A 21133-nucleotide genomic window follows, 5' to 3' on the forward strand; every position below is an offset into this window, starting at 1 on the left:
AGCAGTCGGTGTCACATTTCTTGTGTGAGGGTTGAGTGGGAGTGTCCTCTGATTAATGATGCAGGGAAACTGAGGCAGAAAAAAGTCCTTTGTTCAAGGAGACTGGCAGGGACAAAAGAAGTTTCCCAGGATTCCATCTCCCCAACACCCCCTTCCCCATCATCTGGGAGACCTGAGGCTCACCCTTCCGGGCCCACTCCCTAGGTCGTCGAGTTCCGCCCCCGCGCCTGTCCCCTCCGCAGGTTCAGGGCGGGGCGGTCTCTGAGTCAGCTCCCAGATCCAGCCCGGGAGGGGGTAGAGCTAGATCCGCTGGGTGTGGAGTACGCTGGACTGGTCGAGAGGCCGCGTCTGGAGTGAGCGGGTCTGATCGGGCTCTTGCTGCGCTGCAGGGCGAGTAGTCCTAGGTCTGGGGGAGAGAATCTTTTCTGTGAGACCGCCTTCTCCCTGGCCCCGCCCCCTCCCAGTTCCCTCAGAGACGGCCGCTTCCTGGTCCCCGTCGCAACCATGGCCGAAGAACAACCGCAGGTCGAATTGTTCGTGAAGGTAAGAACACCTTCTCCTTCCTAGACCCCCCTCTGAGTTCCTGGAAGGCAACTCTCACTTTTCCCCAGCTCCAGCCTTAACTTCCTAATCCCTTTCCTCTTTGATCCCCACCCCCAAACCCACGTGCAGTCTTTAGGGCGTGTGTGGCAGGGGCCTGGGGTGGTGGTGGCCGGGGTTTGGGAAGGGAAGACAATTGATGTGTGCGCGGGTAATGAGAAATCTAGGCTCAACCCTGAAAAGTCTGTAGAAGTGCAAGTTTCCAGCAGCCTGAAGGACAGGAAAGTAGAGAAAAGGGAGGGTTCCCAGGAGCTGAGAAGATTGACGGGAGTGGGTGTGGGGGGACAGCTGATAGGAGGAATGAGAGAGAAGGCGGCAGCAGGAAACCTACAGGCTTTGGGTGGGACAGAGGGAGACATCCGGCCCTACAAGAAGATCAGAGGGTGAGGAGCATAGTGGGGGAGACTTGGATGGGGGGGGTGGTGTCGGGGAGGGGGAGGTTTCAAGGAAGAGGGTGTGGTCCGGAGGCCTGGGAGTGGGACCAGGTGAAATGGGAAGAATTGGTGGGGTGGAAGGAGACAGGAGAGTGGGAGTGGAGTTCCAGAAGCTGGCTCAGAGAGGTGATGGGGTCGAGAACGAGTGTCCTGAGGACTTGGAGAAGCGAGAGAAAGGATGGTGGCGAGGAGATGAGAGTTGAACTGTGGCTACCACGAGGGTAGATGGGGAGAGAGAACAGAAGGAGGAGGAGAGCTGGGTTAGGGTGTTTAGGGTTTGGGGGTTATAGAAACAGAAGAAAAAGAGTTGCCCCAGCACTGTCCCCTCGGGTGTGGATGAGGAGAGGTGGTCCCAAGGCATTTGCATATCGAAACCGCAGGCTGCTGTTTCTGACCCGCTCCCTTCCCCACTAGCACTGCATTCTCTCCCCTCTCTGGACCTCTTCTCTGTGCCCCTCCCTCCCTTTAGCGACCTCCCCCTCTGTCGGTAACTCCCGGTTCACACATTCTCCCCACCCTTCACTTTCCTGCCTCCTTTCTCTCCACTTCCCCGCTTTTGTTCATCTAGCCTTTGTGTGCTCCAGCCCGTTTCTCCCTCTCCTTTATGCTGGGGCTTCTCCGGTAGCCATTCCCTCTCCCTCAGCCGTGCCTGGGTCGACCCCCTTAGGTGTGGTCCCCACCTCACTCTCACACTTGCCTCAGGGGCTATTTTTATTTTTACTCCTGGGTGAGACGGCGCTACAGAGATTCCAGCCCTGGGTCCTGTGTAAGGAAGATTATCTGGAGCCAGGGGACTTGTCCTGGGAAACCCCAGCCGTGCCCAGGGAAGAGGGAGGTGGCCTTTGCTGCCCAGGCCTCAGCCTCACAGGTCCCTGCCCCCACTGCTTGCCAGGAAGGAAGCTGCTGAGACCGGAGACACAGTGAGATGAATCACCCTCAGCTAACGGGGAGGTGTCCTTTGGGGGATGAGGTCACTACTTGCCGATTAGAGGGCAGCCCCCCTCCGCAAGGCCCTCCACATCTCTAGGGCGAGGCTCTGAGCCCCTTGACTCTCCACCCAGTTGCTTGGGTAGAGGTGTAGAGAACCAGAACTCCTGCTTCCAAACCCTGCCCCACCTCTCCTGTTCTCAGGCTCTACTCCATTCAGGAATCCAGGCCTCTAGCCCACAACTCTAGCCTCACCAAAGTCCCTCTCTAGGTGTTATTTCATGGGTCGATGTGAGAATTAAATGAGTTTTTGTATGTAAAGTGCTTAGAAGAGTACAGAGAAAACTAACTACACCACCATTAGTCTTCCCTCTCTAGGGTCCAAATCCTCCAAATTCTCCAAAGCCCATTCCCTCTGCCTACCTCCATCTGTCCTCAACTCTCTGGGGAACCAGAAGCCTACCTTTGCAGAAGATATTCTCACTGATCCACCTTAGGTTTGACCCAGACCCCAGGGTGGAGAGCCCAGTTCTGGAGGGGTGCTTTTAGAGGTGAGACTGAGTATGTGTTGTGACTAGGCAGAAACCAGCTGGGTCTGGGAGTAGGAGATGCAGAGAATGGCCTGGGGATGAGTGGGGTGCACCAGGCCTAACCTTGGGCTGGGGGTTGCTTTCCAGGCTGGCAGTGATGGGGCCAAGATCGGGAACTGCCCCTTCTCCCAGAGACTGTTCATGGTGCTCTGGCTCAAGGGAGTCACCTTCAATGTCACCACTGTTGACACCAAGAGGTAGGCGCCCTTCTGTTCCTCTAAACTCCCTTGTGCACACACACATGCACACTTACACACTCACCTACCTGAGTCCTTCCATCCTGAACTGTTTTCCCCTCCATCCGGAGCCCCTTTCCCACATCTCTCCATCTCTCCTTTCTGGGTCTCCCTAACCCCCTTTTCCTGTCCTAATGCCTGGTCTCTCCTCCAGGCGGACTGAGACGGTACAGAAGCTGTGCCCAGGAGGGCAGCTCCCGTTCCTGCTGTATGGCACTGAAGTGCACACAGACACCAACAAGATTGAGGAATTTCTGGAGGCGGTGCTGTGCCCTCCCAGGTATAGGGGAACTTGGAAAGGGGAGTAGGGGAGCTGGGAGAGAGACGTTGAAGAAATGAAAAACAGAGATGGTGGTGGGGCTGGGGCAGGGGAGCTGAGGTTCCTCCTCGGAAGATATCTTATCCTGTTTGTCCCATTGGCTTCCAGGTACCCCAAGCTGGCAGCTCTGAACCCTGAATCCAACACAGCTGGGCTGGACATATTTGCCAAATTCTCTGCCTACATCAAGAATTCAAACCCAGCTCTCAATGATAGTGAGTCTTGTGGGTTGGAGGCCTGGGTCCTAGGAGGAATAGAAAAGATCCAGGGATTAGGGGCACCTGGACATTCAGATACCAGGGAGATGGAGCAGATGTTGGCAAATCTTACTTCAATTTAAAAAAATAAAAAAGAGAGAGAGAGAGAGAGAGAGAGAGACTCTAGATCCAGATGACCTGAGTACAAATTCTAGTAGCTGTGTGACTTTGGGGAATTCATTTAGCTTCTCTGTAAATCCATTTCCAGATCTATAAAATGAGGATAACAATACCTACTTCATGGGTTGATGTGAGAATTAAATGAGTTTTTGTGTGTAAATTGCTTAGAATAGCACAGAGAAAATGAATTACATTAGTGTTAGCTATTATTATTTTGGACTGGCCTCACCATTAGTGTTCACCCCCTCATGGGCCTTTTTGGACTATGTCAGTCTTCTGATGTTCTTACCAACTCCCTTCTCTTGCACAGACCTGGAGAAGGGACTCCTGAAAGCCCTGAAAGTTTTAGACAATTACTTGACATCCCCCCTCCCAGATGAAGTAGATGAGACCAGCGCTGAGGATGAGGGCATCTCTCAGAGGAAGTTTCTGGATGGCAATGAGCTCACTCTGGCTGACTGCAACCTGTTGCCAAAGCTCCACATAGTACAGGTGAGTGGTCATTGTGGGAGGAGAGGGTGGTCACTGGGATGGCTCTTTAAGGGGCTCCCACGCAGGCTTCCCATGACAATCACTCCAAAGTGATTGTTTTTAATAGCAGACACCACCCCATTCCTTCTCTGCTGTCTTTGCTGGCAAGACCACTACTTGAGAGAATTACATTCCACGATGCAAGGTGTGGGTGCAAACAGACTGGCCTAGGGTAACACATCCCAGTATTACTTTCAAGAATGCTCTTCCTGTCTCTATCATTGCCAAATCCCCAGATCAGAGAGCAGGCTTTTCCTAAAATCAAAGTTTTAAGTCTATAGCTTCAGTCTCCACTTCCTCTTGTGGAAGATGAAAACTGCTGGTTCCCATGTTTTTGTCATAGTTCAAAGCTATGGTTTAGTTTCTGAAACGTGGGCCCAGTGTCAGTCTGCTGCAGAACTGTGTACTAAAAATCTCTGTACTAGGCACTGAAAGACAAGATATGTGGTGATTGGTCCTTGCCCTCAAAGGATCTGAAATCTAGCTGAGAAGATAAAACATTCACATGATTAATAATAACATGATTAAAAGCCAAATGAAAAGTAGAAAGAGTTGCTGTGGAAATTCAAGAGGAGAATTTTATGGTTTGTGAATTATATTTCAAAATCAAGAGGGGAAAACTAGCACCATGGACTGGGGTGGCCTGAAAAGCGGCTGGTTATAAATGGCCAGGATTTCAGTAAGTGGAGAGGAAGGGTGAAGGCCTTACAAGATAGTGAGGAGTTAAGAAAGATGATTGAAGATGATTCATATGGGAGATAAGAATCATAGGAAGAGAAACCAGATAGTGGACCTACTCGAATGCCTGGATTTTATCATGAGGCCTTGGGATAAGGGAAAGACCAAGAGCATGGCAGCCAATGTGACTTCCCTGAAGCTAACCTACTGGTTCTCCTCTACCCACCCCTAGGTGGTATGTAAGAAGTACCGAGGATTCTCCATTCCGGATGTGTTTCGGGGAGTGCATCGGTACCTGCGCAATGCCTATGCTCGGGAAGAGTTTGCCTCCACCTGTCCAGATGATGAGGAGATCGAGCTGGCCTATGAGCAAGTGGCCAAGGCCCTCAAATAAGCCCTTCCTGGAGCTCCCTCGCCCCCCTCCATTTTCTCCACAAAGGCCCTGGGTGGTTTCCACATGGTTACCCAATGGACACACTCCAAAATGGCCAGTGGGCATAGAATCCTGGAGCACCTGTGCAGGGCTTGCTGGGGGGATGAGGAGAAAGGATGGGGGATCTGGGTGAGATTTTTACTGTGGGGTGGGTAGGACAACGTATTTCAGTAATAAAGTACAGAATGAAAGTCTAGTGCTTTGGGACTTCCCTGGTGGCACAGTGGTTAAGAATCCACCTGGCAATGCAGGGGACATGGGTCCGAGCCTTGGTCCGGGAAGATCCCACATGCCGCGGAGCAACTAAGCCTGTGTGCCACAACTACTGAGCCTGTGCTCTAGAGCCTGTGAGCCCGGGTGCAAAAACTCCTGAAGCCCGCGCGCCTAGAGCCCGTGCTCCCACAACAAAAGAAGCCACCGCAATGAGAAGCCCGCGCACCGCAACGAGGAATAGCAGCCCCCGCTCCGCAACTAGAGAAAGCCCGCGCCTAGCAATGAAGACCCAACGCAGCCAAAAATAAATAAATAATTTTAAAGGGGGGAAAAAAAGAAAATCTAGTGTTTTTACACAAAGGGGGCTTGGAGTGTGAGTAACACGGAATGAAGAGTGGGTCAATGACCTTGAACTCCTGGCAGAAACCAGGAATTTAGAAGAGGGGTGCTTGTGACCGGGCTGCCATTTTTAGAGCGGGTCCACCATAGCGCTGTTTTGTGCTCCATGTCGCACTTGCAGCCCAGCTGCCAGAGCCGACCAGATCTGGGTGGGTCTGGGCAGAGCTCATGGGGCGGGGCCGAATTCCGAGAAGGGGGGCGCAGTCGGGGTGGAGCGGGCGCGGCAAAGCAGGGCGGAATGGGCGTGACATCGAGGAGCCCCGCCCCGTCCCGCTTAGACAATGCCCCGAAGCCGCCAGACCGTCGCGCCCCCGACCCACTGTAGTACTTGAGCGCGCCTACCCGGGGACCCCTCAAAGCCAAAGCTGCAATCCCCGAGGCTTGAAGACTACGACTCTCTTCTTCACCAACTCTGTCCTCAGGGGGGTGGGGCCCCAGCCAAGAACACAGAGCTGCAAGTGTGGGGGTGGCCGCAGGAGGTGAGTCTGGTGGGAGGTGTTCCTCGGACCGTGTGTGGGCCGGAGTTTGGGGGTGCTGGGCCCGTGCTTGCGCCGGACAGTGCAGAGGGTCGACATTTGGGTGCGGAGCTGAGTCGGGGTGGACTTTGGGGAAGATGGATCGGGAGACTGGGGGACCCGGTCCTGGCTCCCGGAGCGGTGCCTGCTCCCCAGAACCACGCCCCCCCGTTTCCCCGCCCCTCGGATTTCGTTTTAGACCTCTCCCAGTCCTCCGGGACTCAGTCTGGTTTACACTGGGTCGCGCTAGGAACGGAGTGACCGGCCAGGGTGGAGAGGATGTTTAACTCCTTAGGCTCTAATTCCTCCCTCCTTGTCCCTCTCTCCCTTTCTCGTTCGGACACCCAGGACTTTCATCACCCAGGTCCTGACTCTCTCCCCAGCTGTCTCCTCCTGTCCCATAACCCTTGTGGGTTCCTCGCCGCACTTCGGGTCCCTAAGGCAGCGAGCAGCAGAGGGTTAAGGGGGCGGGGCCGCTGCATTTTTTGGGAGTGAGCGCATCCTAGCGGCTGCCAAAAGGGGCGCCCGGCAGGGACCTCTCGAAGCCCCCGAGCAGGGGCAACAGGTGTTTTGGAGACTAGGGATCCCGATCTCGTTCCTCGGACTCCCCCTAAAGCAGCAGACCGGCGAGGATGCGGGGTGGAGTGGGGTCAGCAGGAGAGGAAGGTCTGGAGGGGGTGGGGCGGAGTGGGAGGGGCGCCCGGAGATAGCAGGAGGAAGACCCGGGCGCTTTTAACCATCCCCCTATGCCCTTCTCTGCATGTCTCTCTCTCTGCCTACCCCCGTTCTGTTTCTTCTCCCAGACAGGTGAAGTAAAAAAGAGACAACTAAGAAATCAGCGCAGCCAGAGGGGGCGTCTGTGTGGATGGGATGGGGACGCCAGGGGAGGGGCTGGGCCGCTGTTCCCATGCCCTGATCCGGGGGGTCCCGGAGAGCCTGGCGTCGGGAGAGGGTGCGGGGGCTGGCCTCCCGGCTCTGGACCTAGCCAAAGCTCAGAGGGAGCATGGGGTGCTGGGGGGTAAACTGAGGCAGCGATTGGGGCTGCAGCTATTAGAACTGCCTCCTGAAGAGTCGCTGCCGCTGGGACCGCTGCTTGGTGACACCGCTGTGATCCAAGGGGATACGGCCCTAATCACGCGGCCCTGGAGCCCCGCCCGCAGGCCGGAGGTGAGCGCCTGGGCACGGGTTGGGTAGGGGGAAGGGAGGATCTGGACGTCTGGGGCTTAAGGGAAGAATGGGGGTGGGAATGTCTCCGCTTCGCGCCCTCTTCTCCTGCCCTAAGGTCGATGGCGTCCGCAAAGCCCTCCAGGACCTGGGACTCCGAATTGTGGAGATGGGGGACGAGAACGCGACGCTGGATGGCACTGATGTTCTCTTCACCGGTGAGGCTGGGGTGCTTGCACGCTGGGGCTTGGCACAGGGAAGCAGACTTTGGGAGACTGGGCCATCTCGGGCCTTGCTTCCAACCCACTCCCGCCTCATACCTCGACGGCCTCCCTGGGCTCAGGCCGGGAGTTTTTCGTAGGCCTCTCCAAGTGGACTAATCACCGAGGAGCTGAGATCGTGGCGGACACGTTCCGGGTGAGGAGCGGGACCAGCCTTGGGTGGGGGGAGCAGAGAGCGGATGGGGGTCGGAGGGACCGGGGCGGGCCGCGCTGAGGAGGAAGAGGCTGAGAGCAGCCTGTGTTTGAGGGTATCCTCTCACCCTTCCCGCGTCCCTGAATACTTTCCCTTGGTCCCCTTAGGACTTTGCCGTCTCCACGGTGCCGGTCTCGAGCCCCTCCCACCTGCGTGGCCTCTGCGGCATGGGGGGACCCCGCACTGTGGTGGCGGGTAGCAGTGAGGCTGCCCAAAAAGCTGTCAGGGTGAGAAGGGGCGAGGCTGGGGTGGGGCAGGTTGGGGCGCGGCCAACAAAGTGGGCGTGGCTCCGGGCCTGGGAGGCGGGGAGTTGGGAGGCTCTGAGAATTAACTCCAACCCCTACCCTCATGGAGCTGTCCATCTATGTGAAAACACATGTGAAAACAAGAAGTTACTATAAACGGGACAGACAGCTGGAACACCTAGCAACAGGGGCAATTAACATTGTTTTCCCGAGTTTCAAGAAACTCCCTAAAGGGCACCCAAGCTGTGTCTTGAAGGATGGATAGGACCGACCCGTGGGGTCTGAAGTAGGGGAGAAGTGGGTAGCAGGTGGAAAGAACTGCGTGTGAGTCCGAGGTGGAAATTAGACAAGTTAATTAAAGCGCTTAATGCCTGACACATAGTAAGTTCTATGTGATTGCTGTCATTATTATTCCACAATAATGTAACTCTGTCCCCAGCGCTTAGCGGTGGTACGGCAGCCGGACTCAGTTGTGGAGAGGCTCTGAGCCTTGCATGCTTCCTCTCTCCTCTCCCCCAGGCAATGGCAGTGTTGACGGATCACCCCTATGCCTCCCTGACCCTCCCAGATGATGCAGCGGCTGACTGTCTCTTTCTGCGTCCTGGGCTGCCTGGTATGCCCCCTTTCCTCCTGCACCGTGGAGGCGGGGACCTGCCCAACAGCCAGGAGGTGAGAGAAGGCAGGAGCTCCACCACCACCACCAACCAGAGAAATGGGGCTCAGGCCTCCCTAGTGGGAGGAAGAAGGGGTACCTTTTCTAGAAGCCTGGGTGGGGCCACTCTAGCTGGCTGAAATGGGGCCCTGGCTGTGGGCCTTGGGGTCTTACTCCCTTCTCCCCACACACTGTCCTCCCTGCAGGCACTGCAGAAGCTCTCTGACGTCACCCTGGTACCTGTGTCCTGCTCGGAACTGGAGAAGGCAGGCGCTGGGCTCAGCTCCCTCTGCCTGGTGCTCAGCACACGCCCCCACAGCTGAAAGCCTGGCCTTGGGGTCCTGGCTGACCAGGGGCAGGGTGGCATAGGAGTAGAAGGGGAAGGAAGGTTAGATAGAGGACAGTGAATAGTAGTAGTGGGGAGATGGCCCCAAGGTAGGGGGAGGGCATAGAGTGAGAAAAAGGATAGAGGTCACTGGGTGAGTCCTCTCCCCAAGAACTAATAAAATAGAACTGACCTTTTAGACTGGGTTGCGACTGGGCTGCGACTGGTGTCTTACTGGGGCAGAGGGTCAAGGGCAGGGCTGAAACCTGAGGTTGGGGTCAGTGCTGGGAAGGAGGCCTCCTTCATTCATCAAACCCTCATTCAGCGCTCACTGACTCATTGTCCAGCCCTGTCATATCTGCTTGGGCACAAGATGGACAGGACAGAATTTCTATAATGGGGAGCATGTACAGGGCAGAGAAAAAATATGGGTGAATCACTCACTGAATTTATCTAAATGTCAGATGATTCAGAGACTGGGAGATCAACAGCCCATCCCTAGTTGATAGGAGGAAATGACATTTCCAGGGATATTCATTTTCACTCATTTACTGAGGCTTAGCGGTGATATAAAAAGGGTCAGTCTCCTGATATCAGGGGACTCACAGTACATGAAAATTTCTTATAAATTGAAATACAGGTTGTAATGGAACAATTCACAGGAGGCTGTTGCTATGAGAGAAATAAGGGGGCTCCCTAGGGCATCAGAGTGTATGCAGGGGTGGGCAAAGTGGGTCAGAAATAGCTTCCCAGAAAAGGCTACACTTGAACTGAGTCCTGAGGATAAATAAGAATTAGCCAGGCAGATAGTGGGGAGGAGGCAAAGGTTAATCCAGGAAGAAGAAATTGCACGGGGCAAAGGCACATTTGGGGGCTGGGAGAATTCCTCTAAGGCTGTCCTGTTCTAGGCACTGAGTGACAGAGATAAGCCTGGAGAGTAAGTAGAGTACTGTAGCACCTTGAACCCAAAGCTGAGGCCCATGGGCCCAGAGCTGAAATACTGCTGAAATATAGGCTGTCAGGAGCAGGTTAGCATTTGGGGAGAATATCTCTAGCTTCAGGGAGGAGAACAAGGGCAGGAGGATGAGGTGGGGCTATGGGTAATCCAGGGAGGAAATAAAGAGTACATTCAGGTGGCAGTGCTGGTGTGAAAAGGGTGTGGACTCGACAGTGACATTAAAATTGAAAGACAGGACTTGGTTTATCGCGTGGGAGTGAGAGGAAGGAGGTCTACATGACTCTCCATTTCTGGCTTGGGCAATGGGTTTGATCAAGAGAGAATGCAGAGGAGGAAGGATTAAGTAAGTGGCTTGGGAGATGACAGTGAGTTGGGTTTTGGACCTGCTGTGTGCAGAATGCCTAGGGCCAGCCAGGCAGGGATGTCTGAGGGACAGTTTGGAAATCTCATATCAGAGATCTTAACTGGAGAGAGTTCTGGATGTTGGTTGCAGAGAAAAAGGCTGAGGACTGGCTGTGGATGACAGCATCCCAGGAGAGGGAGAAGGCAGATAAAGAAAAAGACAAACCTGGAATGGTGGAGAATACTGTAGGGGTAGGGAGCAAGGAGGAGGAGTCCAGAAGGAAGACAACAGCATTAAAGAAAAACAGAGCTTAAATAAGAGCAATCAAAGGCCAAGCCAGATGAATGCTAATAAATGTCTAGTGGGTGTGGTTATTAGGACATCACTGGCAATCTCATGGAGAGCACGTGAGCAGTGGGAGTGGAGTGAAGAAAAAAATGGAAGAGAAAGGTGTAGGCCCTTGGTTCAAAGAGCTTGACTGTGGAGAGAAGGGAAGAGATAGGGCAAAAATCTAGGAGTTGTTGATGTCTTAAGATAGGGAGACAGGGCTTGATCAGGTTTAGAAAGGACATCAGTGGTGAAGGAGACCTGAAAGCTGTGTGAGAGATGGGGGTAAGGAAGGACCAAGATCAGCAGCAGAGATAGCCTGGATCCTCCGTCTCCTGACTCCCAGTCTAGTGCTCATTTCTATCCCATGGTGCCTTCCTTTTCCAGGTGAAGGGCCAAGAAGGGGAGGGGTGTTATGGAGAGCTGGGAGCCCCCAGCTTGTGAGGTAGTAAGGGCTTCCTTTCGAACTACAACCGCATAGGTGGTGGAGGAATCAGCAGGGACCATTGGGGACAGTCGGCAGGATCTTCTGAGGGCCATATGATCCAGGTCTGCGTAGAGCAGGCTCTGAAAGGTGGGGAGGAAGGTAGGAGGGTCTCAGAAGTCTGACTCCCTTGGGGATCCAAGCCTCTGTCTTTCTTGGTCCACTTTACTCACGAATTCTGGCCAGCCCCCATCCCACCCCCAAGCCTTTACCGGCTCCTGGTCCAGGTCCCCTGCAATCTTGGGCTCTTCCTCCTCTCCTGGCCTCTGGGGCCCCGCTTTCACGAGTGGAACTATGTGGGGGGGACAGAGCTGAAGGATTGAGAGAAGGTGACCAACTTGTCTGCTCCCAGCAAGGGCTCAGACTCAGGAACTGGGTGGGGAATGTGCGGGGAAGGCAAATGGGGTGGAGTTAGTCTCACCAAATCTGGGGGGTGGTCGAGGCGGGTGAAGGGGCGAGCGCCTGTAAGAGATGGATAAGAGTCTTTGAGAACCACTAATCTTGTCTCGCTTGTTCTGGGCCCCAGGACGCGCCCACAACAACCCAGCAACAGGCCGGCTCTGACCAGCAAAACAACCTAGGTTCCACCCGCACAGATAGTTCCGCCCACACTTGGAGCCAGCTCGGCCTCTAGCTTGGCTTCCTTAGCTAGGGCTCCACCCATCAGCCCATGGCCTCGCCCCCAAGTTCCGACCTCCCCCATTCGTCTCCGAACCACATCCGAGGGCTCCTGATGTAGCTTTAGCCCGCGAAAGTTCTGGGCCTGCCCCTCCCGCCTCTGGTCGAGAGCCTTTCAACCAGGCCCCGCCCCTAGAGCTCACCTGCGCAGCCAACAGGCCCAGCCCAATACTCCGAGTCCCAGCACCAGCCCAGCGCCCAAAAGCGGGATTAGAATCTGGGGATACACGGACCCTGCGGGAACGTTGGAAGCGGGGTAGCGGTGGATGCCGAGGTCAGGGTGCGGGGACAGAGAGCTAGCTCTCCCACTCAGGAACCCCCAGACCAGGCTTCCCTCCCTGACGGGGGCGTGTGTCTGAGTTAGGTCCCTTTTGTGTGAAGGCCTAGACCTACCGTGGGTAGGCCCCGGAGCTCTGCAGTAGGCCCGGTCCCCCAGCACGTGAAGCTCCGTACGGCTCTCGTTCTCTTGGCGGCCCTTGCAGATAAAGGTGCCCGAGTCCCCCGCGCTCAGGAGCAGCTCCAGCCGCCGGATATCAAGGTCCAGGGCACGTAGGCGGCCAGCAAAGGGCTGGACGGGAGACACGGTGGGGGTCCCGCTCGGTGAGGCCAACAAGATCGCGCGGCGTCCTTTGGACAGGCCTTTGCAGGCCGGGAATCTAGGTGCCCAGACCCAGCGGGTGGGTTGCGAGACCCCTACGCAGGAGAGATTCACCCGGTCCCCGGGGTGGCCGTCCAGTGAAGCTAGGGGAGGCGGGGGGTGGGGGTGGGGTTGCGGGGGACGGTGGTCAAGGCAAGTCCACAGAGCAAGACAACCCTCCCTCTTACGTCTTTTCCCTCTCCTCTACCCTCCCGCCATCCTGGATCTTCCCATACACATCTCATCCCCCCCCTCCACCGGGTCGCCTCCTCCTCCTGCCTCAGTCTTTCCTTGCCCATTCCGACTTTCCTGGGGACTTTCCTGGGATGGCTTACCCCCGGGGTTCCCCTGGGCCCTCCACAGCAACAGCGGCAGCAGCTGCAGAACCAAGGCCATGGCTGCGATGTGGTGGGAAGAGGAGGCCAGTGAATCAGCGAAGGAGACCGGAGGGAAATCAGAGGGGGGTGGAGGGGGGAGACCGCAGGTCTGGGGGCTCTGATAAGGGGTGGGGGAGGGGCCACCAGCTGCCCACATCCCTCTGGGAATCCTTGCAGGCAGGTTCACAGCCCTCAACCAATGCTCACTTAGAATTCATGCTGGGGCCCTTTACACAAGCACTTTCGCAGACTTTAACTCTTGAAGCGTAGCAGTTGCCGGGAGCACCACAATTTCTGGATCTTGGCTGTCTGAATTCAAATCTCGACTTCACCACCTACTAGCTGCGTGATGTGCGCAAGTCGCTTAACTTCTCTGGGCCTGCTTGCTCATCTGTAAAATGGGAATAAAAGCACCTACCTCGCAGAGTATTGTGAGAACTAAATAAAGTAATACACGGTAAATGCCTAGAACAATGGCAGAGACATAGGAGCACTATATGCTTGCCATTATTACTATTTCTATTCTTATTTTAGCTGCTACCTCACCCCTCTGTGCCCACTCCATCCCTCCCGGCCCAAGGTGGCCCGCCCAAGTTGGCAGGTTTTGATTAGGGAGGCGCTTTGGAGTAGGTGCACAGCCCCACACCCAGTACTTCATCTGCCCTCACTGCACCGGAGCAACCAAGGCCAGGCCAAGCCCAGGTGGAGCCAGGATGAGGTTCTGAGAACCTTCAGGGGGCCTGAGGCAGCCCCTCCCTAACAGGCAGCTCCAGCCCATGCCTCTGCTGCTTTGACATCACAGAAGCTCTTGGTGACATCACAAATCCTACCCCTCCATCCTGTGGCTGAGGAGGGGTTGGGAAAACTAAGTGGAGGCTGAACTGAGATTAATTTGGTGCTCAATTTCTGCCCACATACCCCTACCAATGCCCCCCAGGGACCAAAATTTTGCAGTCAGCTTGGGCCACACCCCATTGTCCATTTCCCAGGAACCAGCAGGCACTGCTACCACCACAGCCACTGTAACATCACAGGGGCCTTTGGTGATACTTCTTCAGAGGACTGGGCAGACAGGGATGTTACTCCTGGGGGCCAGGAGGGTGTGTCTTGGACTGAAACCAAGAACCAAAATGGAGTTGGCCACTAGTGCACCTACCCTCCCCACCTCTCTCTCCCATCCCCATCCCTACTGCCCCACTGGGTCCTGCTTAGCCCCTCCCTAAATGGGGAAGGAGGGGCCACCAGAGGCCAGGGAGGGCGGGACTGGTGTGGTTATAAATTCCAAAAAGGCCACTCAAAATCCGAGAGCAGGAGCCCTGAAATTCTACTCTGTCGGCTGCTGCTGTTGCTACCATTCTCAGGATCCTCACCATGAAAGGCCTTCTGCTGCTCACCTTGTCTTCTCTGCTCTGCTGGGTCTCAGGTGAGCACCTGGGGGCCCCAAGGACATGGTTCACCTGGTCAGGACTTTTACACCTTGCCCCAGGCACTGCCCTACACTACCCACTACTCAAGATCCCAAGCGCCCCCAGACCCAACTGGCTCAGCTCTCCTGTGCCCCGCTGTGACAGGGTCCTTGCTCTATTTCTCAAGGACCCGTGTCTCCATCTTCAGACTCTTCCCCACCTCCAAGACGCACTCTTCTAACCTGCCCAGGGTTCCAGGTCCCCTGGTCCCCACTCCTTGGAAACTCTGATCTCCAGCTCCCCTGCCAGCCCCACTCTGATACAGAACTCTCCAGGATCCAGCTTACCTGCTTTCTCCTCTCACCACCTGCACTCAGCCAGGGTGTCCTCCCGGAAATCTAGGCATCCAGCCTGCGGCTTCTTTTGTGACCCATCCTCCCATCTACTCCATCAGGGACTTTGTGCTCAGTCCCTCGAGCAGTGGCCTCTCCTAGATCCCCCCCTGCTCCTCCCTGAGGTGCATACCTCCAGGAACACAAGCTTTCTGGAAGGCTCCAGTGACCTCTCAGAACCTCCCAGGGAACCAGGGAGATTTCCTGGCCTTCTAGGGAGGGAATGCCAAGGTTGCTCACCCCCAGGGTGAGGTGGGTTTCACTGAGGTGCAGTCACCAGGCTCCTCCACCCACGGACTGAACCCTTCCGTCCCTCAAACCTTGAATCGGATGCAGCAGAAACTTTCGGGGTGCCACCTTCTGCCTTTCTGCACCCATCCTCTCCATTTTGGTAAAGTGCTCGGATGGATTCTGATGATCTGTCTCCCAGATACTTTTCCTTTCTGTCAGAGAGCTACTGGGGTGGGAGGATTCAGTTCAAGTCTGGTTCCTCTTCCCATGCTCTTGGCGGCCCCAGGAGGTGAAGAATACATTGCTAATCTGGCCCCAGGTGGCTTTCTTGCCGGCCTCAAGTTCCAAGCCATTTCTGCAAGTGTTGTAACCACCATGATTTTTACTTTTAATATTTCTTCCTATTTCAAGACTCCATCTGTGACCTCTTCTGAATTCCTTCATCTCCTCCCTCGCCACCTCCATTCCTTCCCCGTGGTATTCTCACATTTCATCTGTCCCCAGCCCCATTGTTGGTAACTCTGCCCCTCTTGACTCATCTCCAGATGGGGTGGAATGAAGGAAGATGTTTAGGGTGTGGGCCATTCACAGAGCAACAACTCCACCCTCACCCACTTGCGTTTTTTCTGCATCACTCACCCTCTCTTTCCCTACCAGACCAAACAGGTCAGAATACCTACTTCATTGGCTCTTCTCCACCCTGCCCACCAGCTGGGCTCATCCCCAGGTGAGTCAGACACTCCATCACTTCAGCCCAACTTGTGTCTTCCCAGCTGACATTCGCTGTCACTCCTGCTACAAGGTCCCTTTGCTGGGCTGTGTGGACCGGCAGTCCTGCCACCTGGAACCAGGACAGCAATGCCTGACAACAAATGTGTACCTCGGTAACATTCCTTTCTTCAGTGGGGAGAGGGGGCCAGTGGGAGACTGGTGGAACAGAGAATTACAGCAATGATAATATTTGGCCAAGGATTATTATGTGCCAGGCACCATCCTATGTCTTTACAAGGATTGTTTCAATTAATGCTCATGACAACCCTATGATGTGGGTGCTATTATTATACTGAGAAAACAGCCTCAAAAAGAGACAGTAACAGGTCCAAAGCCTCATGGGCAGCAAGTGATAGGACCAGGATTGGGGTGAGGGGCAGGGTAAGGAAGTGCAGGAGAAAGGTTAGACTGAGAAGAGATACAGAAGGGCAGGGCCAGGGGCAGAGTTGGGAAGGAAGGAAGCCTGGGTGGGGTGCATGGGGTGGGGAGGTGGACACAGGCATGCCAGGTGCCCATCTTAACTGTCCTCACTGCCCCCTCCTAACCCCAGGGAAGATGTGGGTTTTCTCCAACCTCCGATGTGGCACACCAGAAGAGCCCTGTCGGGAGGCCTTCAACCAAACCAACCACAAGCTAGGCCTGACCTATAACACCACCTGCTGCAACAAGGACAACTGCAATAACCCAGCCCCTCGGCCCACCCCGGCCCTGGCCCTTGTCCTCCTCACCTCCTTGGCTGGCCTTGGCCTCTGGCTGTTGCACTGAGACTCACTCCATGGCTGACCCTCCTCCCACCTGCCTTAGCCTGAGCCTCTCTTCTTGTGTCTTCATATCCTCTGCTTCCTTTTGCTCAGAAAAGCATTTCTCCAGACCCTTCATATTTCTTTAATTAGACCGTGGTTTCCCGATCCATCCTTCCATCCCACACCCTCCACTCTGCTTCTCTGGAGTCTCTTTCCATTTCCCTCGACACCACTCCAGATCCTCCATTGTCTCCTAGAAGGGCTCCCCACTTTGCCTCCTGAACTCCCCTGTGCCCTATGTGAGGAGGGATTGGAATCTGGGCCTGAAATGGGGTTTCTGTCCTGTCCCCAGTGAAGGCTCCCAGGAAGGACCTGATGACCTCACTGTATGAGCTGATTCTCCAAACCCTGGCTCCCATGCGTACCTCATCCCCATGCTCACCCCTTTCCATTTTGAGTAATAAATGTCTGTATATGATCAATTGTGCATCAGAAGATCTATTGTCAGAGGCGCCCTCCCAGGAAATAACACTCTCAGCCCTCACACTCACCCAAGAACCCTTCAGGGAGTTTCTCTCAGAGGCTGGGCTGGGGCAGATGGAGAAACAGGTTTTGCAGGCTTCCATCCTCTCTTCCAGTATCTGGGGGCTGGCGTACAGGGCCCAGTGTTTGGAGAAGCAATATTTATCTTAAATTTAGGCCACACCTCTGATGTACTGCCAAGAAGGAGGTGCAGCCTGGCTTGAGGGCGCCCCAGAAAGGGTAGGAGAGTTGCATGGGGATGGGACCTGGGACCCTCTTTCCAGGCCTCAGTCCCTCAGGTTAGATTCAGAGGCCTCACCTGGCCTAGTACGTGGGGCACCAAGCAACCCTCCTATCACAGTGCTTACATTTCCTTTCTCAATTCCAAATAGTCATACTGGGAGCCGAGTTGCAAATGCGGGGAAGGGGAACAAGCCCAGACAACGAGGCTCATTGATTCCTGGTGGCCCCCACTCAGCCCAGAGCCTGCTCCCCTCAATGATCCTTGTTGCTAAGGAAGATTCTCCCTAGCAACAGGATGTAGGAGTCACATAGGGCAGATTCTCCATTGTCCTTTGGGGTTTAGTTGGTTAAGGAGTGCACCATTGTAACTAAGTCCACTGATCCTTGATAACCCCTAAACTAGAGCCTGGTTGCCCCCATATTACTCCTTCAGCCCTCCCATCAACAAAAGATGGAATTTTCCAGTCAGCTCTAGAGTGGTCGATAGATTTTAATGGCTCACAGAGGAGTGTTTATCTTCTCACCTCAGATCCCCTTTGTTCCCTTGCTCCCTTGCTCCCTTCTCTTCCCCTACTCCCACTACCCTCTCCACAGTCCTGACAAGAGCCAGGCTAGGGCGGTGACCCCTGCAGCCACGATGCATGCAGGGGCTGCAGTGCTCGCCACAGCACTGGTGCACAGGTCGCAGACGCAGCAGTCCCTGTGGGTCATATAAGTCACGTCTCCCACCACCTCTGTTTCCACTCGACTGCAATGATGGGCCGCCACGCAGGCTGGATGGTGATGAATCAAGGTCACTGAGGCTGAGAGAGAGAATGAGATTGGGCTGTTGAACTCCTGGCTTAAGGACTTGCCTTCTGGGGCAGAGCAGATGTGATTCCAAGGAGCCCAAAGGGATCCTCTGCCACCTCAAAAAACACCTCCCTGAAACCAAGTGATCACAGTTAACACACTGACATTGTGAACCCCTGATGGGATGCACTGAAAGGGACCAACATCACTTCTTGCCAAAAGCTCACGACCTCAGTCTAATCATGAGAAAATATCAGGTAAATCCAAATTGCAGGACGTTCTATAAAATAACTCATCAGGACTCTTCAAAAATGTCAAGATCATGGAATCATGGAATCAAAGGAAGACTCAGAACTGTCCCAGAGGGGGGACGACTAAGAAGACAATGTAGGATCCTGGTGTGGGTCCTGGATCAGAAAAAGGACATCAGTGGGACAACTGGCTAAATTGAGTAAGGTCTGTAGGTTAGTTAGTTGTACTGTACTGGTGTTATTTTCTGATTTTGCTAATTGTACTATGGTTATATAAGACGTTAACATTAGAGGAAACTGGGTGAGGCTATACAGTACTGATCTGTACTATTTTTCTAATAAAATTAACTTTTCTGTCAATCTAAAATTATTTAGAAACAAAAAAATTAGAATACACACACACACATAACTCCCTGGTCCTTAGCTGATCCCTGCAAGTTGAAGTTTGGCCAAATCTTTTGGTCCCTGCCTTCAAGGGAGCTTTTCACCCATTTGTGAGTGAATGGGCCGATGAGACTCTTTCAAGGAAGGGGTGGGGCCGCACAGACAGCGGGCTTCCAGGGGCTCAGTGCCAGGAGCCAGAAGGGGCTACAGACCGCTCCACTCTGACAGCGACACCATCTGCCCAGAGCCAGACTGAGCCTGGAAGGTTCTGGAAGCCAGAAGGACTGAAGTAGTAGGGGCTGGAGGCAGGGGGACAAACGGAGGACTCACGGTTTCCAGTTGGCTTGGTCTGTCTCGGGTCTGGTTGGGGTTTGCGCTCCAGGAAGCCGCAGCGTTCGCCCTCGCCGCAAGTGGTCACGGTCTCTTTGCAGGAGCCGCTGGGGCCTCCACCGCAGTCATAGCACCGCTTGCGGTTTCCTGGCAGGAGAGAAGAGGTGCTGGAACTGGGTGGGGTTGGGGGGGCGGCTGGCACAGGGTGACGGGCCTTTGTGACAGGCGCCTTGGCTGCCTCCTTACCCAAGGCAGCCCGCAGCAGGGTGCTGAGCGGGATCCCAGCAAACAGGGGGTTCATTGTGTCTGCCTGTGTCTGTAGCGCCTCTCCCTCCCGCCCACCCGCCTCCCTGGCCCCGCTCTGCCAGCCTTTTATCCCCCTTGCCTTGGGCTTTTTTTTTTTTTTAATTTTTATTTATTTAATTTATTTATTTTTGGCTGCATTGGGTCTTCGTTGCTGCGCGCGGGCTTTCTCCAGTTGTGCTTGCCTTGGGCTTTATAGGGCAATAAAAAGGGAGGAAAGAGACTCCTCCAGCAGCCACCGGGGCCGCAGTGGGGACAGGGAGGGGCCCCCACACGAGAAAGAGTTCTCAGCATCCTCTGGCATCCCCAAACTCCTCCATCTCAGGAACAATTCTAAAACGGTGGCCCCAGACCTCCTGCGGGTCCCTAAGGCCCTTTTAGAGGGTCCTCCGCCGTTTTCCTTTTCCAACTACATATCTGTCAGATTTTCTTCAGATACTTCAATCAAAACAACAAATCCGGGCTTCCCTGGTGGCGCAGTGGTTGAGAATCTGCCTGCTAATGCAGGAGACACGGGTTCGAGCCCTGGTCTGGGAAGATCCCACATGCCACGGAGCGGCTGGGCCCGTGAGCCACAGCTGCTGAGCCTGCGCGTCTGGAGCCTGTGCCCCGCAACGGGAGGGGCCGCGATAGTGAAAGGCCCGCGCACCGCGATGAAGAGCGGTCCCCGCACCGCGATGAAGAGTGGCCCCCACTTGCCGCAACTAGAGAAAGCCCTCGCACGAACCGAAGACCCAGCACAGCCAAAAATAAATAAATAAATTAATTAAAATAATAAAAAAATTAAAACAAAACAAAACAAAACAAAAAACAACAAATCCCAACAGGTTGAATGCAGAAGCAGATGTGAAAACCCAGCCATCTTCTATTTCTTCTATTAAGCCCACCATTAAATAGATTCCCCAAAGGGTGAAGCCATGCCACTCTTCTCACTGTACTGTTGGGAAAGGAATTATTTTTCACAAAACTATGTTTTGTTAACATGTAATAGGTTTATTGTTTTTTTATTTTTAAATGAACCTATTAAAGTATTCTGTTTCTATTTCTCATATAGCAAATATTGATATAACTTACATAAGAAAAGCTCTTTGGGGTCTTCAGTAATTTTTGCGTGTAAAGAGGTCCTGAGATAAATGTTTTGAAAACTGCTGCTCAGTGGATACCTGTGTCTCCTCTGCCTCACATCTCCTCCACCCTGTCTGCCTCTTACTCCCAGTACTTCTGCCCTGATTCCCCAGGTGCAGCTCTTCTCCCCAATCTCTTAAGCCCCCGTCTTCCAGACTCTACCACCCGTACTCCCAAATCTTATCGCTGCCTTCCTTCCTGGTCTTTCTGACCCTCATCCCTGCACCAGTGGAAACACATCAGTCCCTCTGGCTGCACCCATGATTAATTCTTTCCTCTAACACAGTAAGGCTCGGAGAGATAATTATGGGGTAAGAATGTTGAGGCTTGGGGGGATCAAAGGGATCGGAAGCTGGGTGGCGTCCTCCCTTACGCAGCTGCAGCTGGGCTTTGTGTGGGCCGGTGGGTGGGGGATTGTTGAGTCCACACTCAAACACCGCTTGCCAACAGATGTGGGCTGCAAACAGGTCTGGGCCAGGGCTCAAGGTCAAGGAGAGTGACCTTGACAGACTTAAATGCACAGAAGGACAAAAGACAGAGAAACATAACAAGGAGATGAGAGAGCAAAGAACAGCTTGAGACAAGGGGAGGGAGGGAAAGGAGTAGGAGGGAAAGTGACAGACGCTGACAGACACCATTCAGGAGCGACAGACGCAGCTAAGAGTAACAGGCAAACGCTGCGGGAATGGAGAACACCCTCAAGGCAAGAGCAGGCTCTAGTAGG

General features: G+C 54.3%; 5 protein-coding genes across 8 annotated transcripts; 3 read left to right on the forward strand and 2 right to left on the reverse strand.

Moving 5' to 3' along the window:
* The first annotated feature begins 313 nt into the window (after positions 1 to 313).
* Positions 314 to 5321, forward strand: CLIC1 (chloride intracellular channel 1). 2 transcript variants are annotated; one of them, XM_007193957.3, is made up of 6 exons: positions 314 to 543; positions 2639 to 2748; positions 2942 to 3067; positions 3215 to 3321; positions 3794 to 3975; positions 4925 to 5321. In XM_007193957.3, exons 1-6 carry the CDS (start codon positions 505 to 507, stop codon positions 5084 to 5086), a joined length of 726 nt encoding a protein of 241 aa, XP_007194019.1. In that variant the 5' UTR covers positions 314 to 504; the 3' UTR covers positions 5087 to 5321. The 2 variants fall into 2 exon arrangements, with proteins under 2 accessions (XP_007194019.1, XP_057410813.1); XM_057554830.1 differs by lacking the exon at positions 314 to 543 and adding an exon at positions 959 to 983.
* A 669-nt stretch (positions 5322 to 5990) lies between these two features.
* DDAH2 (dimethylarginine dimethylaminohydrolase 2) lies at positions 5991 to 9311 on the forward strand. Of its 2 annotated transcripts, none has more exons than XM_007193956.2 (7): positions 5991 to 6216; positions 7056 to 7419; positions 7535 to 7634; positions 7760 to 7833; positions 7998 to 8117; positions 8655 to 8804; positions 8994 to 9311. In XM_007193956.2, the coding sequence occupies exons 2-7, from the start codon at positions 7123 to 7125 to the stop codon at positions 9108 to 9110; spliced, it is 858 nt and encodes a 285-aa protein (XP_007194018.1). In that variant the 5' UTR covers positions 5991 to 6216; positions 7056 to 7122; the 3' UTR covers positions 9111 to 9311. The 2 variants fall into 2 exon arrangements, with proteins under 2 accessions (XP_007194018.1, XP_007194017.1); XM_007193955.3 differs by lacking the exon at positions 5991 to 6216 and adding an exon at positions 6734 to 6918.
* Positions 9312 to 10749: 1438 nt separating this feature from the next.
* Positions 10750 to 13362, reverse strand: MPIG6B (megakaryocyte and platelet inhibitory receptor G6b). Its single transcript, XM_057554832.1, has 7 exons — positions 13124 to 13362; positions 12875 to 12937; positions 12296 to 12643; positions 12046 to 12136; positions 11646 to 11686; positions 11437 to 11516; positions 10750 to 11307 (listed from the first exon to the last, which is right to left on the reverse strand). The coding sequence occupies exons 2-7, from the start codon at positions 12933 to 12935 to the stop codon at positions 11101 to 11103; spliced, it is 828 nt and encodes a 275-aa protein (XP_057410815.1). The 5' UTR covers positions 12936 to 12937; positions 13124 to 13362; the 3' UTR covers positions 10750 to 11100.
* Positions 13363 to 14149: 787 nt separating this feature from the next.
* On the forward strand, positions 14150 to 16941 carry LY6G6C (lymphocyte antigen 6 family member G6C). Its single transcript, XM_007193953.3, has 3 exons — positions 14150 to 14339; positions 15719 to 15829; positions 16267 to 16941. The coding sequence occupies exons 1-3, from the start codon at positions 14288 to 14290 to the stop codon at positions 16479 to 16481; spliced, it is 378 nt and encodes a 125-aa protein (XP_007194015.1). The 5' UTR covers positions 14150 to 14287; the 3' UTR covers positions 16482 to 16941.
* Positions 16942 to 17701: 760 nt separating this feature from the next.
* Positions 17702 to 19282, reverse strand: LY6G6D (lymphocyte antigen 6 family member G6D). 2 transcript variants are annotated; one of them, XM_007193952.2, is made up of 3 exons: positions 19228 to 19282; positions 18982 to 19128; positions 17702 to 18027 (listed from the first exon to the last, which is right to left on the reverse strand). In XM_007193952.2, the coding sequence occupies exons 1-3, from the start codon at positions 19280 to 19282 to the stop codon at positions 17804 to 17806; spliced, it is 426 nt and encodes a 141-aa protein (XP_007194014.1). In that variant the 3' UTR covers positions 17702 to 17803. The 2 variants fall into 2 exon arrangements, with proteins under 2 accessions (XP_007194014.1, XP_057410814.1); XM_057554831.1 differs by having other exon boundaries at positions 18982 to 19282.
* Between the last annotated feature and the right edge of the window lie 1851 nt (positions 19283 to 21133).

This window comes from Balaenoptera acutorostrata, chromosome 10 (genome assembly GCF_949987535.1).
Source record: "Balaenoptera acutorostrata chromosome 10, mBalAcu1.1, whole genome shotgun sequence".
In the NCBI taxonomy this organism is placed as follows: Eukaryota; Metazoa; Chordata; class Mammalia; order Artiodactyla; family Balaenopteridae; genus Balaenoptera; species Balaenoptera acutorostrata.

Excerpts from the sequence above, each read along its gene's own strand:
- CLIC1 (XM_007193957.3), top strand. The coding sequence starts at position 505 with ATGGCCGAAGAACAACCGCAGGTCGAATTGTTCGTGAAG. Across the intron at positions 3,068-3,214 it reads GCGGTGCTGTGCCCTCCCAG|GTACCCCAAGCTGGCAGCTC; the intron begins GTATAGGGGAAC and ends ATTGGCTTCCAG. Across the intron at positions 3,322-3,793 it reads AAACCCAGCTCTCAATGATA|ACCTGGAGAAGGGACTCCTG; the intron begins GTGAGTCTTGTG and ends TCTCTTGCACAG.
- DDAH2 (XM_007193956.2), top strand. The coding sequence starts at position 7,123 with ATGGGGACGCCAGGGGAGGGGCTGGGCCGCTGTTCCCATGCCCTGATC. Across the intron at positions 7,420-7,534 it reads GCCCCGCCCGCAGGCCGGAG|GTCGATGGCGTCCGCAAAGC; the intron begins GTGAGCGCCTGG and ends TCCTGCCCTAAG. Across the intron at positions 8,118-8,654 it reads CTGCCCAAAAAGCTGTCAGG|GCAATGGCAGTGTTGACGGA; the intron begins GTGAGAAGGGGC and ends CCTCTCCCCCAG.
- LY6G6C (XM_007193953.3), top strand. The coding sequence starts at position 14,288 with ATGAAAGGCCTTCTGCTGCTCACCTTGTCTTCTCTGCTCTGCTGGGTC. Across the intron at positions 14,340-15,718 it reads TCTGCTCTGCTGGGTCTCAG|CTGACATTCGCTGTCACTCC; the intron begins GTGAGCACCTGG and ends GTGTCTTCCCAG. Across the intron at positions 15,830-16,266 it reads GACAACAAATGTGTACCTCG|GGAAGATGTGGGTTTTCTCC; the intron begins GTAACATTCCTT and ends TCCTAACCCCAG.
- LY6G6D (XM_057554831.1), bottom strand. The coding sequence starts at position 19,282 with ATGAACCCCCTGTTTGCTGGGATCCCGCTCAGCACCCTGCTGCGGGCT. Across the intron at positions 18,028-18,981 it reads GACCAAGCCAACTGGAAACC|CCTCAGTGACCTTGATTCAT; the intron begins GTGAGTCCTCCG and ends TCTCTCTCTCAG.
- MPIG6B (XM_057554832.1), bottom strand. The coding sequence starts at position 12,935 with ATGGCCTTGGTTCTGCAGCTGCTGCCGCTGTTGCTGTGGAGGGCCCAG. Across the intron at positions 12,644-12,874 it reads GGCCCAGGGGAACCCCGGGG|CTTCACTGGACGGCCACCCC; the intron begins GTAAGCCATCCC and ends CGCCTCCCCTAG. Across the intron at positions 11,687-12,045 it reads TGGGCCTGTTGGCTGCGCAG|GCGCTCGCCCCTTCACCCGC; the intron begins GTGAGCTCTAGG and ends CATCTCTTACAG.